Source organism: Tyto alba, unplaced genomic scaffold (genome assembly GCF_018691265.1).
Source record: "Tyto alba isolate M040663 unplaced genomic scaffold, T.alba_DEE_v4.0 Super-Scaffold_1, whole genome shotgun sequence".
Classification (NCBI taxonomy): domain Eukaryota; kingdom Metazoa; phylum Chordata; class Aves; order Strigiformes; family Tytonidae; genus Tyto; species Tyto alba.
This window is the reverse complement of record NW_024881261.1, coordinates 17,337,236-17,355,497: the sequence shown is the minus strand read 5'-3', so window position 1 is coordinate 17,355,497 and position 18,262 is coordinate 17,337,236. Positions and strand designations below refer to the sequence as shown.

General features: G+C 38.6%; 1 protein-coding gene across 5 annotated transcripts in view; it reads right to left on the bottom strand.

Moving 5' to 3' along the window:
* KNDC1 (kinase non-catalytic C-lobe domain containing 1) overlaps nucleotides 1-13,896 on the bottom strand; it is an 83,538-nt gene extending 69,642 nt beyond the window's left edge. For 3 of the 5 annotated variants that reach the window (XR_006165085.1, XM_042790091.1, XM_042790099.1), the window contains exons 1-3: nucleotides 12,098-13,894; nucleotides 7,153-7,351; nucleotides 3,910-3,968 (exon numbers count right to left, since the gene is read on the bottom strand). Coding sequence is in view for 3 of the 5 variants with exons in the window: in XM_042790091.1 (XP_042646025.1) it covers nucleotides 3,910-3,968; nucleotides 7,153-7,351; nucleotides 12,098-12,202 (363 nt within the window). In the remaining 2 variants the exon portion in view is untranslated. Of the gene's footprint in view, nucleotides 1-3,909; nucleotides 3,969-7,152; nucleotides 7,352-12,097 lie in introns of all 5 variants that reach the window. The other 2 variants (XR_006165088.1, XM_042790103.1) reach the window with 2 other exon arrangements.
* Nucleotides 13,897-18,262: the final 4,366 nt, after the last annotated feature.

The following is an 18,262-nucleotide window of genomic DNA, read 5'->3' as shown; positions in this document are numbered from 1 at the left end:
CAAGATTTAATGAGAGCAAAAAGTGGTCAGTATTTGCTATAGCAAATACAGACATGCTTTCCAGCTCAGAGAAACAGAAAGTGAGATCTTTCCATCAGTGCAGGCAAGTAGCAGCTTCAGTCAGAAAGCTTTTACTGAGCACAGACATGTCATACACCTGCATATGCATTAAGAATAAAATTGAAAATTATAATAAATGTACTGTATAGAAAGTCATGTTTTCTTTGAAGTTACAGTATAGATCATAATTCTAAAGTTTCTCTCCTGTTTCCCTTTTTCTTTGCAGCACCAGCCCTTAACAGTGAAGTTACTAGGGCACAATGGTAATAGAGGTCTGTAAGGGGATAGCAAAGTTAGAGGGGGAAAAAAAATTAACATGAACAGATACCCAGTAGGTTCTCTATTTTAGTCCAAAGCTGTCCTAGAGACCAATGGTACTTACTTGGCAGCTTTTTTTGCCCTTGCACTGTGACAACGCTTATACCAGGAAGAGAAGGACATAACAGAGCTACGCTATTAAATGTTGCTCCAACCACTTAGCAACACAGTCATTTCAAGGTCTTTTGAGACACTCAGAAGCTGCAGTCCTCCCCCCAAACCCACAGGCTAGAACTGGGGCATCACTGAAGAGGTCACCAGTTGGAAAGCTCAGCCACACTCTATGTTGGCACCAAAAGCACCTTTCACAGCTACTTCCTTCTTAACATCTCTCTCTCTAAAAAGTCTATTTTATTCCTGACATTGAAGCTGACAACTCCCTGAAGGGCTAGTTTTTACCTTCCTACTCTCAACAGTAACTGAAGTTGGTGTTATTATTCACACTTTACAAATGGAGAGCAGGTCAGGAAACAACACACAAATCTAGAACATACCACATTAAATCAATTACTTTTCAGTCCTGTGCATTGTCATTTGGACAAAGCTTTAGATCTCTTGCTATTTGAAATTCCAACTAGAAACTGAAATTTTTAATGCTGTTGTTTCAGACACCAGGACAGTAACGCATTTCAATTTGTTTCCTGTGTCTATTACCCTTGTGTGCTTGTGAGTGCCAGCTAAGTTTAGTAACTAATTAGACTGGAGTCACAATTCCATTAGAGGTCTGGATCAGTAATCCACCAGGCAGGAAACAAAACATCTCTTGTTGAAATAGCTGTAGCTTTATTTGAGGGATTTCCTTAAAAAAAAGGAGTTTAAAGAGGAAGAAGTCATCCAGTAACTATACAAACCTCATTGTGTGCTTCCATTTTAGAAGCCACAAAATAGGTCACACTCAAATCAAGCAAAATCCCTGGCTGACATAAGTATCTTAAATCAGCTGAGCTTCGACACTGGAGTAACAGCTATCAAATATCATCCTGAACATAATTAGTAGTTCCAATACTAATTTTTTTTTCTTCATATTGAACTTGGACAGTTTCAATACAAACACTACTTTCCATTGCTCTCAACAAAGCACACTAAGCAGCTGCAAAAACATTCCTTCAGCAAAGAACAACTGAGTAAGGTCGTTACCAAGGAAGGAGCAAGTGGTAACACAAAAGATTTCACACCCCTGTAAAAAGGGCAACTTATTGGTATAGTACAAAGAATCTTACAGTACCGAGAAAGCACAAAAGCCCAGGGTTTCCTCAGAGATGTATATAAACCAGTACTATTGCACAGTAGGAGATTACAACTAGGGGTAAGGGGGATAGACAAAGGTATCAATACCTTTGAAAAAGGGAAGAACTTGAACTACTGGCAACCAAGAAGGAAACAACTAGCTTGGAAAGACTATAGAATTATAAAACCCTTGTAACAAGTACATAAGGTTTAACTCACTGTAGGTCTTAAGAAACTGCTAAAGCAAATGCAAGCCAAGGTCAGCATGGAACCCCTGACAGAATTTGATCTGGTACGAAAGTACTTAAAATTCAACCAAACTCTACAAGTGGTAAGACATAAAGCTTTGAAAGTTCCACAAATACTCACAATCCCACAGCTATCTGACAAAATGCATGCAATTCCCAGAGTAAAACAATACACCTCTGCCTCAATGAAGGCGAAAGCTCTAGCTTTTCAGTCTTGTGCTTTGTCCTGGGATGGTCAATGAGAAACAGCTGAGGCAACAGGACACTTGTAGCACTGCTCTCCCTGCTTTGCAAGGCTCCCCAGCTTGCTAGATAAAGAAATAGGAGGAATGGACAGAAATCAGTGCACCCAGCCCTTACCTCACTTCACAATAGACAAGGCAGAGCACGTTGACTGCCTTCCACACACATGTGCCTTCATCTATCTTCATCGACCTTTGCAAAAAAAGTAAAAGGATCAACGCTCCAAACTACTCCTGACTCAGATGGCTTTCACTGACTGTACAATTGTTGTTTGTGCTTTGCTTGGTATTCACTGTGTCTTAACAGGCTTCTAAGTACTGTCAAAAGGGAAGTGTTAAATAATAAACCTGTACACAGATGAGTTTTACCCAAGAGGGATACAATGACCTTGTATATCAGACAGAATTAAAATTTCAAGTCACTTAGTATTCCCAGAGTCTTCCCAAATCTCCATTTCACCTTGTCCCATCCCTTTGGTCTTTGAATGTGTCTTTCAGTGTATCTATTTGCTATATGCATAAGAGTTCAGCAGCTCCTAGAACAGGAGAATGGGGAAATGCAAGTTTGCCAGAGGACCAAATACTTCCACAGATCTTGTGTTTCTGTGTCAAGTCCTGGAGCTTTAAGTCGTAAGGGATGGAAAATATATTTATGCAAAAATCTTAAGTCCAGCTTCAAAAGTACAACAGAAAAAAGAAACAAAAAATAGTCACCATTGGGTGACTTTGGGACTTGCTTTCCTCAACGACATCTGAATATAAACATTACTACAGTTGTCAAGTTAACATGCAGTACTCGCCACCTTCTAAGCAACATCCACCTGCATTGGCTCCTGATCCCCCAAACAGATTCCCCAAACAACAGCCTAGGAGTGGCAGGGAGCGTGAGCACAAAATCACTAGAGCTCTGCTGGTCTATATAAATACATTAACAAAGCAGAGCAACAAGGAGAAATGTCACATCTCTAACCTTCAAAAGCCATAATACTACCCATCCAGCCTTACTCTCATCTTGTAGTACTACACACTTCCAAGGTTCACTTATCCTTTTCCCACAGCCCTGAGGAAATATCGAGTACTATAAACATGACTATGAAGGCTATAACTATGAGAAGTAAAAGGTATTTGTATTGAACAACAAAGAAACAGAATACTTTTTTTTATACCTTGAATAAAACATGTTGCTAATTAAAGCATCTGAATCATCTACAAATACATGCCAGAAAAAATACTGTATTAAAAAAAGGATATTAAGCAAGCAAGCACTCCTGCATCATGCAATGAGATGGTTGACTTGGGAGGCTAATGAATTAGTATAAACAATTTAAATCTAATTTAATTTAACAATGTAGAGCATTTGTGCATTGCAAAGCAACAGACAGTCATTTGTTTCTTCATTAAATCAAAGATAAAACTGCTGATTACCCTTCTATGAATTATTTTATTGAAGAGGATGGCAAACAAATTTTATATTCAGTCATAAAAGTTCATGACTAGTCCCCAAACAAGTAAACATAACCAGTGAAGGATACCAGTGAACATAATATAGACCAGCTGTGGATTAGGGCAACACATTATTCAGCAAAAATAGATTCTCACATTTTAATAGTGAACAAATGTTTATACAGAAAATTAATATAGCATTTTAAGTTTACTTTTTATTCCCACAAAACATATCTAAACAGAACAATTTACTATTCAAAAATTTTAAATGTGTTAAAATTATACGTTGAGAATGTTGAGCATTTGGTACTGCCGGAAGTACTAAAATTATTAAATCTCCCTCTGTTTTACAGAGAAATTTATGAACTTGCCTCAAAAGTGTTACCGGTGATATCAAATTCTGGTGGAACAAAGGCACCCTCTGGATCATCTTTGAAAGCAAAAGGAAACATGTCAGATTAGAAATTACTAGTCTTTCTCATTTAAAAATGAACCAATTTGATGACACAAATTTAATGATATACTCATTTCTGATATGATAGAAACTATGTATACAACAGTATTTTGGTTCACTCATATCTGATGTAAAAAAAGCTTGCTATTCATGTTTCTAGTACTGTAAGTAAAATGAAGTGCTGTTTTCAAACTTTCTCCAAGTAGATACCACATTTTTGCTACTAAGAAACAAAACAGACAAAACACCCCCAGAGAAATACTTTTACTATGACTAATCACTTCCTGCCTTGAGACATTTATGTTTGGACCAAGTTATCACCTACACTGGTGTGGTTCAGCTGTGGCTTACAGGTTTGATTTGATTAATGAGACATTTCCATTCGCTATTTTCCACTGCAGACCTGGGTGACAATGGCTCAAGCAGCAAAAAAAAAAAACCCCTACTGAACAGCTAATTGCCTTTTCATCTACAGGCCATCTTAGAACCTGACCTTTCTGGTTAGTTTAATTATGATAAAAGAGTTGAAGAAACACTTTCTGCACCCATGTGATGCTTAGCAGAGAACTGAGCTACTGCAGCAGCCACTTCTGAGAGAAGAGGTACAAGGAAGAAACATCCCAAGAGACTGATGTTGCTGCTGCATCCAAGCATGTATGCATCCAACACACTGTACTGTTGTCACATGAATCCAGTAAAGAACGCCACGAGATTAAAATAAGCGTCCAACTAAAAACATACTCTTCACATACATATTCAACTCACCAAGTCTATCCTTCTGTAAAGCCAATGGATGATTGAGATCATTTACATGCAAAGACTATAAGCTTCCCTTCTCAACAGGAAGAAAAAAAAAAAAGTATGCTCACAGTCATAGCATATTCATCATAGCTTTAGCTCTAATAGAACTTTTGTGCCTGTATTTTAGAAGTGAAATGCAAAGCTCTTATTGTGATGATACTCAACTCAGTTATATGGTAGAGAGAACTAGATAGGATTTTTTTTTTTTTTTTACATATTCATATATTGCATCTAGATGGCATGGCTGACTATCCAGATGCCACTATAATGTTCCTGATTCTACTTTCCCACTGGAAAAAGAGGGGTACGCAACTAATTCTGCATTCCCCCCACACCACATTTTTTCCTGATATTTGGAGGGAGCAGAAGGGAAAGGGAAATAATGGACAGAAGATGTTTTGTCTCCCTCCCTCTTCCCAAAACCCAGAGTACAGCTCCTTCATCTCCCCACTACCTTTTCCCTTTCATTCCCTAGAACACTTCAAAGGCTGTACAAGCTTGTAATTTTTATCACTGGCAAAGCTCACTATATTCTTTTAATATAATGTTTACAATGGAAATTTGTCTGATCTGAAGAGACAAGAAGGTATCAGAGCCCTTGGCAGAACATCCTACTTCATGTTTGTCGCTTTAGCAGCACAGAACCTGCAGGAAGCAGAATTTGCCGTTAAAGCAGAAGTGACAGGATGTTCATTCTCTCACTGGCAAGCAAATCCAGAGGTTATAATCTGGAAGAATAAATCCATAGGCAACAACTACAGGGAAGCAAAAGGTACAACCTCCCCAAGTGTCTATCTAACAAGACAGTAACAAGATCTGAGGGAAAAGGGAAGAGAAAGAGTCGGTGAAATGTGTGTGAAATAGAATATATACATAACTTTTAGCATTCCTAGAAAAAACATAACTTTCTTTAAAGAGAACTAATGAAAAGCCTCTTCCTCAAAGACTAAGATGACTTCAGGGAACAAAATCTTTGTATGTTTGCTTTGCACTGGTAATTATTATCCCATATTTTAAGCACTTGCATACAGCAAATTCCTGGATCAATTGTTTGCCAGCTATTCAATTAGACTAAAACATTTAAGAAGAAATTGATTTCTTTTTTTCCCCTGCAAGCAAAGATCTTAATTGAGGGGCATTTTTCATCTACTAGATTTATTCTCTTAAAAATCTTTCATATATCCTTACAAATATAAAGCCAGCTTTTTTCAATTTCAAGTTATGACAAGCTCCTTAAAGGAAATTGATTCCACATTACACTATTAACATGAAACTAAAAGTTGACTCATATTTGATGAATTTAAGCACAAAACAAATACTACAACTATTACAAAGCTATATTTTCATCTTTATTAATTACATTTTCTGTTGTTACATGCATATTCTAAATACTGTCTTTAATTCTAAAGAAGGCAGCAAATATTCATTTGTTGCAAAGTTACCTTATCCCATTTTTTTTTTCCTAAATACTGTGATCTAGACTTTGACTAAAAGAAAAAAACACTTATTCTGACACAGATTTAAAAATAAATTAGGTAAAAGAAAACATAACAAAAACCTGAATAGTGTGTATATGGACTATAATGGTTAGAGTTACAAGCTGACATAATTTTAAAAGGACTATAGAATGAGACCTGGGGGGGAAGGGGTAGTAGTGGTGTTATTTTATTTTGTAATATCCTAACAGGCTCAAGACAGATTCTAGAGGTGGGTCATGTGAAAAGGGAACAACAACAATAACACGCTTTTTTGTCTGTGCTGAAATCAGAAGTAATTTTTTAAGTTAAGCATCCCCTCATTCACCTGCTACAGTACCTGAAGATCTTATATGGTACTACATACTGGGTTTTAACATATTAAAATTCATTTCTCAGCCAGTCACCACACTTGCTGAGTCTAAAAATCATGACTTTAAAAAACATAACCCTTTATTCAAAACAGCTTTTCTTTCTAACAGTGAATTTGCACTAGAATTACCCCATTCTCTATGGCTACAATCATCAAGATACACTGGATGAGAGATTTCTCTAGAAATTGAACATATCCATGAAATGAGAAGAACTAGAAGAGACCAAGAACATGCTTTACATAGGTAGAGACTTATGCACACAGATATGCAAATACATCCCCCTGGGCAAGTCTTAAAATAACTAGGAAGAATCTAAGCCAACTCATAAAAGCCTTTGTTCATCAAACTGAATGTGTAGTTTCATACAAACCTTTACTCACCCATTCCTAAACAAGTTTTTGTTTTCTCTTTATTTTAATTACAAGTATTAAAATAGAATGCTTTACTACAGTCTCTCACTATGAGTTTCCATAGTTCTAAAACAAATGGCCTGGAAACACAAATACTTACCACTGAGCTGTTCCATGAAGCATACATTGCCATTGGTGTTAAAAGCCAAAGTGTCAGGAGTGATGCAGAGTGTCTGGAAGATTGTAGAATGGGCAACACTCTTCAGAGAATGGCAACACTCGAGGCAAATTGCCCAAATATCTTGCTCAGTAAGACAGCTATCCCGCAGTGACAAAATATCAGCAAGGGACACATTCTCCTGCCAAGATATGAATTCATAAATTACCCTGAGTTTCATGACATAACTTTGTGTATCATAGATTACATTTGACACAATTGGCTACGAGTAATGTTTCCAGCAAGTTCCCAGACTTTCTAGGACACTAATTAACACCCCAAGAAACACCAAGTGCATGACTTTGCTCTTAACACAGACTCTCTTAAGAAGCACAGTTAACCCGAACAAAGGTATCACAGTATGTTAACATGAAAAAAAGACTTACTACGGGAGCTATGTAAGTTACATAAACATTGCCATCAAAGTTAGGGAAACAGACCATTGGGAGGTAAAAGCAGAGAGACTAAGTTAAAACATTTTGTTTAACCCATGTCTCCCTTAAGTTCCCCCAGGTGTCTTTGGATAAACTTCTTAAAAATTCTTTTCACAGCATTTTTCCTTACCATCTGTGATCTGGAAAAAAGTACCCTCTAAATTAGCCCATCTTAAGAATGATGCTGTTGAAGTTTACTGGTGCAGGCCGATTAATAAACACTCAAATGCCAAAGAAGCATAGGAAAAGTGGTTTTATATTTTCACTTAAAAGCAAACACCTTGGCTGTCCTAGGCCTCCCCATTACATCCAGAGCACTCAGCGATCAAAAATAGCTCATGGACTTTGTTTCTAAGTTACTGTCCTAAACTGTAAGTCAACTTCCTTTGATCCCATCATCACAATAAGGCTATGAAGAGTCCAGTTTCAAAAAAACATGGCTCTAATGTGTCTTTGCTAGTCAGGATGTTCAGAACAATGCTTAACTCAAAGCAGCTAGCCTTTTTATGCACATTTTTTAGAATACAAAACTAATATATAGCTACAGAAGTAAAGTTTTCACGAACTTAAAGGAATGACAAAAAATCCCAAACAAAACATCAATTCCAACTGTTAGAAGAAATAAGCTAACAAAAATGGAAGCATCTACAGAAGTTACTTTTCATCAAAGCTATATCACTATTAATTACACATAATATTTTCTCATTTATATGTAGTAGTCAAGACTAAAGACTATACTTATGAATTATACTAAACACACCTTGAATTGAAGATATAACTGCATATTATTTAGAATATAGAAAAAAGAAAGCATGTCATTTTCAGCAAAACAGAATGTGAGGTATCTTACAGCTCAGAAAACTGCAGTGGTTTAAACTTCTAATCCCTCAGAAAATACAGTTATAACTTTCTTTATGTACCTCAATATTGGAGAATATCAATGGTACTTGGATTACCATTTACAGAAGGGTTAACAGTTTGTTAACATGTTTTTCAGAGAATTAAGTATTGAACTCATAATATCCTTCAAACATGGACTAACCCTTAGTCCAAAAATTTATTTTGCTTTTTAGTCTAAAGTATAATGATTAATAAATATGAGGAAAAAAAAATAGGTAGGAAATAAAGCACACTTACTATTATTTGGGAAACTTAACTCCTATTTTCAATATTCTAGTTTCCATCAGGCTAGAGATGGATCAATTTACTAATGGCATTATTACTACAGTGCCTTCTAGCACTAATCATGGACCCTTGTCCAACGTAATAATGAACAGCAAAAGCTCTTACAATCCAGGTACATGAGACAAAACATCCCATTTTCCCTGTGCTGTGCTCAGCACCATATGAGTAATGCTGCCATCAGGTTTTTGAGGGTGTATTGAGGAAGTTTGACACATCTTTATGGGGAACTTCTTCCAACCATGAAGGACAGCACAGTTTCCTGTGTCTGAAAGCATAAACATATGACAAGGAGCTGGACCACAAAACATTAGGCTTTGAAAGTGATCCAAACTGATGGGTAGGATGAGGATAGGCTTGGAAGGGAAAGACAAACTGCTCATTGTATGGCCAACCAAAAAACTTAAAAGAGAATAAAGAAGTAAAATGAAGTTCTATGATCAAAGCAATGAACCAGTAATTATTTTTAACTCTCCTAGGATCATCCAGCTAGGTGACATGCTGGCATTTGCCAAAATTGCAAAAAAAGAATGTTCCACCAATCAAGAAGCAAAATTATGAGAGTTTCATCTGTGCGTATGGACAAGAAAGGCTCAATTCAGAGATTACGTGAAATAAATAAAAACTGCAACCTTGAAGACAGCCTCAATATCAAATTCCAGTCACAGTCAGGCCTTGATAGATTTTTCCTTTGAGTCAAGCTTTGAGGTTGAGCTCTATAGCAGATATTGTCAGTAGAGATATCTACAGTTTAAACTTACAAAACCACCTTTGTCTTGTGATTATTTGGGGAGTAAATGAAAGTTGATGATGGTCTCATGTCAGAAAAATATCTTCCTTCCAGGGGACTGGAAAGTTATGTAATAGAGAGGGAAAAAAAAAACAAACAAACAAACAAAAAAACAAAAAAAAACACACAAAGGAAAAAGGAAAAAATAAAAAAAGGCCTATGAATGTTCAGTGGGTTCCATCAGCAATGGATGGCTAAGTGAAGACAAAAAACAAAGTGAAATACCACCACCACAACCATACAGCAAGCCTTTCTCCTTCCAGTGCTCCAGGATATGAAGTTATTTACTTCACATAAACAATGTATATCTCAAATGACCACACTACTTTAGTAACTGAAGCTGCTATTGCAGCGAAGCAAGGCCTTTGTAGAGAATGAAACACTGAAAACACAGACACATGCATTTGACTAGTTTGCAACCCCAAAGCAATCCAGAAACAAATTTTTTACTGGGAGCGTTCAGGGGGAGAGGAAATCCGTTTACCATTGTAACACTAGAGTTTCTGGCAAGTTGAAGCTTCTGGTGAACCACAACTTCAGTACTTTGGACCACTGAAAGTTGTTTCACTTGAATTACAGGAAAACTCAAAGTGTATTACATAACAGAGATGTTGATGTCTTTTCTCTCGTCTCATTATCAGTAAAAGACACTTGTAAAAGCAATTACTGTTTAATAACTATGAAAAGTGAACTGGTCAGACAACCATGCTTTAATTATTCACTTGAGCTCTCAATTTTCTCTTATATTTTCCTCAGAAAGTATAAAACAGTTCAGTAGCATATAATTAAGCAGAGGAAGCGAGAGCGGGAAGAGAATACAAATGAATTGGCCACAGACAACTTCTTAAAAAAACCTGAAACTAAATACTAAGGACTGGGAGACAAAGAAGGTGCCTTAAAAGAAAGGCATTTGAAATACACCCTCATTCTCAGTATTTCCTACTCTTCAGCTCAGTTAGCTTCTTGCTTCACATACTGGCTTTTGTAAACCACATACAGCTGAGACCAAGTCTCACTCCTTATACCACATACAGTGATAAGAAGCACAGGCTCCACTAAATGACTAAGCAGCTGAGAGTTAGGTACATCACCATTCACAGTGGCTTTATGGCACCTAAGTCTTTTTGCCAAGATAATTCACACAAACTTCAAAACAATCTATTCCAGCATCACAGAAAATGTGGCAAAACACCATTCATTAAATTCACTGCATTTGAAGAAAAACACTGAGTTGCCCAGGTAAGCTCACTGAGTATTCTTCAAAGCAACTCTTTTGTATTAACTTCTCAAATCACCAGGTGATAGGTCATGCTCATTCTCTCAACAAGAATATTGAAAATATTCATGTGCCTCGAATAACTAAATAGAAGGGACTGGTGGGAATCCACAGTCAAAAGCATACATTGAGCAGGTGAGAAAATTGGGCTCAGGTCTTTCTCACACAGAAGAGTTGATCCTCAGCCTTCTCCCATTCAAAAGAAATACTGTAAATATTTAAGCTACCATGTAAATAGGAGGCCACTACCACCTTCCATCTGTATTTTGCATGGGCCAGTCTGAGAGGGCCTACTACACTGAACACCACAGATGCTGGGAGGAAGAGCCAAACTGCTGAGCTATTAGATGATTTATGAAAGCTGGAAGGGACTTTTCATTTTCAAACTCAATTTTAAATTCTGATTCAACCTAGGTTCTTGACATAGCAAATAAGAAAGTTTACAAGGGGCTCACATATGGTTCACTGAACTTTTACTTAAAAACACAAAACATTTTGCCCAAACATTCACTAGGGGGTAAGGAACACACTTCATATGGAAAGATACAAAGGAAGATGAGCAAGAACAATAAAAAGCAAGTGCAAACCCAAGTACAAATCCAGACAAATGCAACAACAGAACTAGGTTTAGCTACAGGTTACTTGGCATAACAACTGAACAAACAGATTTAACAGTTCGAGTCTGTGGGGTTTTTAAAAATTTTTATTTCCTAGTGACAAAGGCCTTTTTACAAAGGGCAGCAAGAAATGGCTGTACAGGAATCTGATTGGCGGTTACTGGAAACACTTTTGCCCATGTAAGAAATTTCCCTTTATCAGGTGTAACAAGGACACGTACTTCCCCACTGCAGCATTAACCCACGACAGGAGCTAGGGCACGCTGCACACTAAAGGACCGAGACTTCGCTGTAGCGTGGAGAAGGCTCACGGGGACGGACTAAGCCCAACTTGGTAACTGGGATCACCAGGCAGGAGAAAGCGGGGAACCCGCAGAGAACACACGGAAAGTGAGCGGTTATGTCGACGCGGCCTAGCCGCTCCCGGCGGGGCGGGTGAACCCCCGGGCTCGGGCCGTCCCGGGGCCCGGCGCTGCCGGCGGGCAGCGGGAGGGAGACGCCGGTGGAAGGGGGGCTGCGGGATCCCCTGTGGCCGCCGCACCACGGGTGAGCGAAAGGGCGGCGGCGGCTCCGCACCTGACTCACTCACCTCGTCCTCCAGTAGCGTCGGCAGAGGCTCGAAGTCGTAGCAGCTCGCCGCCTCCTCTTCCTCCTCCTCATAAAACACGTCCTCTGCGGCGTCGACAACCTCCATTGCGCCCGGCGAGGGAGCAAGAAGCTTCACCTCCGCTGCCTCCCAGCGCGCCCGGAGCACGGCCCTCTGCCCCCGCCGCGGCTCATCCCCACACCCGACCCCACGGCGCCGGGCCCACACACGCCCGCCCCGCTTTAACCCCTTCGCCTCCCGTCGGGGCCCGGCCGTGGGACGCCCGCTTAAACGCTCGGCTGGGGCAGCGTTGCCATGGCAACGCGGCCCGCCGCCGCCTCGCCCTCACTGCGGCGTCGCCCGCCCTCCTGCGGCGGCGCCCGCCCCCGCCGCCCCCCCCGGCCCGGCCCCGAGAGTCGCCGGCGGCTGGCCGCGGGTCCTGGCCTGTCCCCCGCGCCCCCTCCTTCCCGCTCACGGCCAACGCCTGGAAGGAAGGCGGCGGCGTGGCGGTGGGCCCTGAGGGGCGCGCCCGCCGCAGTGCCAGCTGTGGCTGCCGGGGCCCCGCGGGAGCTGAGGCCGGTCCCCGGCTCGGCTGCGCTCTCCGGGAGAACGGGGGTGGCGGAGGGGAGGGAGGGTTTGTATCGGGCGAGCGGCCGGGGCACCGGCGTTGCGTGGCGCCCGAGGTGCCGACGGTCGCTATGGCCGAGATCTGCTCCCATCGGTGAACGGTTTCCTCCCGTGAGGGCACCCCAGGAGAGCTTAACCTTCGGCCCTGCCTGCCCGTGTGTTTCGGCCTGGTTTTAGCGTCACCGACTCTCCAGATAAACTGGATTTACTGGATAAACTACAGCGTTTAAAATTAGGCAGGTGGACAAATATTTGCATGATCATGGCCATAACTAACAAGAACAAACAAAAACAATGTGGTATTATCAACTTTATTTTTAGTGGCCATAGCCTATTTTTGCTGTCTACTGGGCTTAGGGTACCTCAAATAACTTAAGACTCCTTTTGAAATTGAAAGTTCAAGATCAAGGATTCCTGTGAAAGTACCACCTGTGTAGGCACTTTTTTTTTTTTTTTTTTTTTTCAAGTAAACCCCATTGGAAACTGCAAATGGTGGTGTGTAAACAGGCCATAGCCATTCTGCTTTCTGCCTGTGAAAAGGAATCTGCATCTAGCTACATGTAACTGTATGTGCTGCACTAACCCCTGAGAAGGTGCCTCATGATATAACTTTAAGCATTCATGCAGCCACATCGAAATCTCCCATTTCAACCAACCTGATGGATGAAGAGAATAGACTCTTTTGTCCTGTCATTAAATTTCATAGCTACAGGTACTTGGAAAATAATAGTGTAATTTTCATTACTCTGCTTTCCTGTATTCTTATAATTCTAAGTCAAAATGGAGTATGTTAATTAATTAATCTGTGCACAGTACATCACACAAAGCAAGAATTTTATATTATCTATTGTATGTAGTAATCTCCAGAAAGATTAATACTCTATTAAAATATATATTAATGCAAAGCAAACAAAGATACTTTGATTAACTGCCCCATAAAAGTCATCCTGCAGCAGTTGTAAGATTTCTCCTAATTAAACATTAATTGGATACATTCCACAGCTATGGCATGCTACTGAGAAAAAAAACAAACTCAGGCAGATTGGAGTGTTTCATATATATATATTGCCTTCTTACTAACATTTTTGGACTAAATTGATGTGACCAAAATGTATATATACTTATAAGTTGGTAATTCAGGCTTTTAACTGTGAACAAATATTAAAGCTTGGGAAAAAGTGAGTGCCTGGTGCTTCTGAAAATAAAGCCCAACATGACTCAAATAACAGTATTGTTATAAAATGTTTCTTAAAATGTATTTCACCAGCATATTTGGAAAAATGTTTTCCTCAGCTCTATCCAAGAAGAACTCTGAATTCTGAACCCTTGTGGCTTGGACCCATAACTACATTGTAAAGAAAAAGAAGAGAGAAAATGTCTCTGGTGCATAAATTGGGTCTAAGAGCTACACTCATCCATAAATACATCTTAGATGAGAACTCCGTTTCTGTCACCACTTGAGCATTCACAAACATTTCTGAAAAATGATAGTTTAAGTCAGAACTATGAATGCTACACAGAAATTCACATTCTAGTTTTGAAAGGATCAATATTTTTTGCTGAACAAGAGAAATTCCCTTGCTAAAAGCAATTAGTCATTGGGTGATAGGGCATTTCCCTGTAAGGTTAGGAGATTCAGGTTCAGACACCTATACTGCATTATTTGGACCTTGAATCTAGGCTTGGGGAGATTTCATCAGAATAAGTGACTAAGTGACAGTATGCTTGAGACCTATCTCCTGGCTGCTCTGGTTAAATTACTTGCTCTACTGAAGAACTATTTATACCAAGTGGAATATGTACAAAGTGGAAAACAAAATAAACATAGGATTCCTCTGTAAACAAAAACTTAGCCTTTCTAGAGCACTTAGCCTTATCACACATGCCTTGATAGCAGGACAGAACGGTCACTGGAACTGATATGGTTTCGTAGATTTTTCCAGAAAAAAAATGCTATACTAAGTCTCTGCTCTCATCAGTAATTCTGTTATTTTGCTTTCCTTGTTGGTCTCATGGTTGAGACAACTGTCAGAAAAGGAATTACAACTTGTTTGATACATTCATGGAGCAATTTTCACACTAGAATATTCATTCTTATTAACATCTGCAGTTAATCATGGCCCATGGGAATTGGAGGACATGCAACACTAGACTTTAGCATTAGAAAAAACCTCACATGTAGATGAAACTGTCAGTTTGTCTGCAGTCATATTTTCCATTCTTTCCACAGTATTGCTTAAGAAAGTTAAAGTTCTTAAGTGGTCTTTATAGAATGTTGGTAGGCATTTTTTGAAAGACATTTTGATGGATACATGAGTGTCTGTGGAAATTATCTTCTGAGTCTGAGGCTGGCTGAACATGCAAGTGAGTATTGTATTAAAACAAGAAATATATAGAACAGCAATCAGGTTCTCAAAAGGTGGAAATAAAAGCATTATATTGCACTAATAATATTCTATAGCCTGAAAAGAAATAAGAAATGTTAGCATAGATTAAAGGAATATACCGTGACTAAAATTATTTTGGTAAAGGATATTTTGAACAGGTTTCATTATGGAAGTAGTAGAGAGAGGTTTAATTTCCCTGTGATCAGATTTTTGATGTGAACTGAGGTCTCTTCAGCAACAGTTACAACAGGAATCACAATTATTAGAGATTTTGACTTAGTTGTAGATTAGAGATGAAAAACTACTAATCAAAGGTAAACTCCAGGTATACTGTAGATATTCTATATGAGAAACCTCTCAAACAAGAAGTAATTGAATCAAGAGGGAGTTCTGTGTCTTCGACTTTGTGTGTGGTTACAGACAATACAGAAGGACTGGATCAAATACATCTGATTTCAGTCTTCTCACAGTTTTAGCTTGCTCCCCTTGAGCTGTATCTAATTTGTAGTAGATGCAGTAGAGTTAGGGCAGTTTGTCATTTTCATGTAAGCAGTATTTGCAGCAAAATAGCTGACTTGATTTCTTTCTCTGACAGTAGTTGGTAGCAGATGTCTAGAGAAGAGCGTAGGAACAAGGTAGCTATATGCTATGCTTTTCCAGTACAGTCTCAAAGCCTCCAAAGAGTCACAGTTCAGATACTCCCTAAGGCAGTGGTAGTGTCTACTGGTTTCAGAGACACTGCAATATTTTTCTGTAATGAATTTGTTCATTCAATTTTTGTGTCTGAATAGTTTTACTATCCATCATATCCTATTGAAAAATTCCTCAGCTGACCCAGACATTGCATAAACTAAATTCTTTGTTTCATCTGAGGCCCCTAATTTCTTGTATTGAATAGGTGGTGGGTAGATTATCTATTTATCATCTTTCTATCATTTATGATATTAAAGAGGTGTCATGTCTCCACTAGTTTCATCTTTTCATGTTGAAAGGTCCTGGTCTAGTTGTTCATTCACAGAATAGAAATTATTCCATGACTTTGATCATGCTTTAGCACTTCATAGTACTTTTTAAAATTTTTTCATTATGTAATAAAAAACTGTGAAAAAGAAGGTTGGTACCCGAACAAATAAAAGAAAAGAGAGAAAAGAGAGGAAAGAGAGAGAGGAAAGAAGGAATTGGTAGACTCTCAAGAGATTTTTGAAAAGAATATATTAATGACCTGCAAACTTAAAGGAAGTACTTCCCTTAACTATAATTTACTTATTTAGTTATGAACCTCATGCCTTTTATTTCCAGATACCTGGATTAATGGGATGTTGTCAAAAAATAATCCAGTGGGTGCTAGCCACAGAGAATACATTCATGGGTATTCAGGGAGTGACTGCCAGCACCTCTGTCTCTGCAACATAACCTAAATACAAGCTACAGGAGAAAGGAAATTGTATAGGGTACTACTGTTACACCACTTTGTGCCACTGGAGATGTCTTTCATGTGCTTTTGTATTTTTTTTTCCTTTTCATTATAGCACTTTGGTTATTCTTTTTAATAGATTATATAATCATAATTGACTATTAAAATTTTGGAGTACCAGCCTTGTAGATGAAAGGTACACATTTGTTACACTATAATTAGATTGTACATTCTCCTTTTAAGAGTTTTCATTTAATGGCAGTTTGCCTGAAGGTTCTCAATTTATTTTTGGTGAAATTGAGGCAACTGAATGATTGCAGTATAAAGAATTGGGGTTTGTGTGTGTATGACATACCCTTTTCAGTTGTTTGGGTTTTTTTAATCAGAGATCATTTTAATGCCATGGTCTTTAATACTTTTACAGTATATGAAACTACTGTTCTTCCTTTAGCAGTTATGTATATTTCAAGACAGAGAAAAGCTTTCTGCCAGTTGCCAACTGCTGCTGCCTTTGTGGCAGCAGTGAGAAAGCACCGTAATAAAAAGCAAATTACGTGTTGCTGCTCCTGAAAAACCTGAAAGAATTCAAAGGTAAAAATACTGCAGTTTTTAAACCAGCCCCATTGCTGCTATGAATCATATCCAAGCATAAATCTACTTGCCTAAAGTGGCAGTTTAGTTTGTATTCCAGGTACTTCAGAATCTTACAAGGGCAATAGGGGTGCCTATTGCCCTGTAAAACAGAACATCTGTTCTGTTGCCTTTGATTTTGTTTTCGTCTTTTCCAAACACTGCATTTTCTTAAACCTGTGTTCTAGTCATGATTGCTTTTCTACACTACACTTTTTGTTGAGTTTATACTACTGATAAAACTCAATTTCATGGTTTCCTCAGGTATTTAGGAGATTAGATCTTTCCAATAGAGTCCTCTTCTATCTACCCCCACAGTGTATTACTTTATGGAGGTTTGTGCCTTTTTTTGTCTTCATAATCTTCTCACATGTCCACTCTCTAAAGACTTGATTTCATTGCATCTTCTTTGAATAATAGCTTCATTTGTCCTCATATGAAAGACTATCAAAGGATTATTCACTCTTCTCCTCAGGACATCTTTCAATCATCCAATACGTTTTCATCTGAACTGCAGCTGCACCTCCAATTCCTGTGTTTTTTCTGTATGAACTCTACTAGGTGGCAGTCCAGGCATAGATAGATCCCATCAGGAGCTACTTTAGGGTAATGTGCTTTACATTTAGGCATCTCTGCTTTCTTTGTCATTCTTTAAAAATCCTATGCTGTTGCAGGTAGAGATTAACTTCCCATAGCAGCTGAAATTCAGGCAAAGATAGTAGAAGTAAAGATCATTTGGCCCCAATTGAAGTAAACAGCAAAACTGTCATGATATAATTTCCTTTGAAAAGAACTCATTGATTTGCAAGATCAAAGACTGGAATTGTTTTTATTTGTATACAGATGGGAAAACAACCTAGTAATGATCCAATATGCAAGCTCATGGCTTTCTTTTCACTACTGGAAAATTAGGACTAGAGGAGATACAAATCTGAAAAATCTGAAATCAATCCAATGCTAAATCTGGTATTTAGGAATTTTTGAGTCATTATCTCATTAATTCAATTACATTATTAGGTTTCTCATAGGCAGTATGGGTATTCACACATATATACATACAGAGTGATTGATAATGGGATTCTTTCTATTGTTATCACTCTGGAGTGTTAC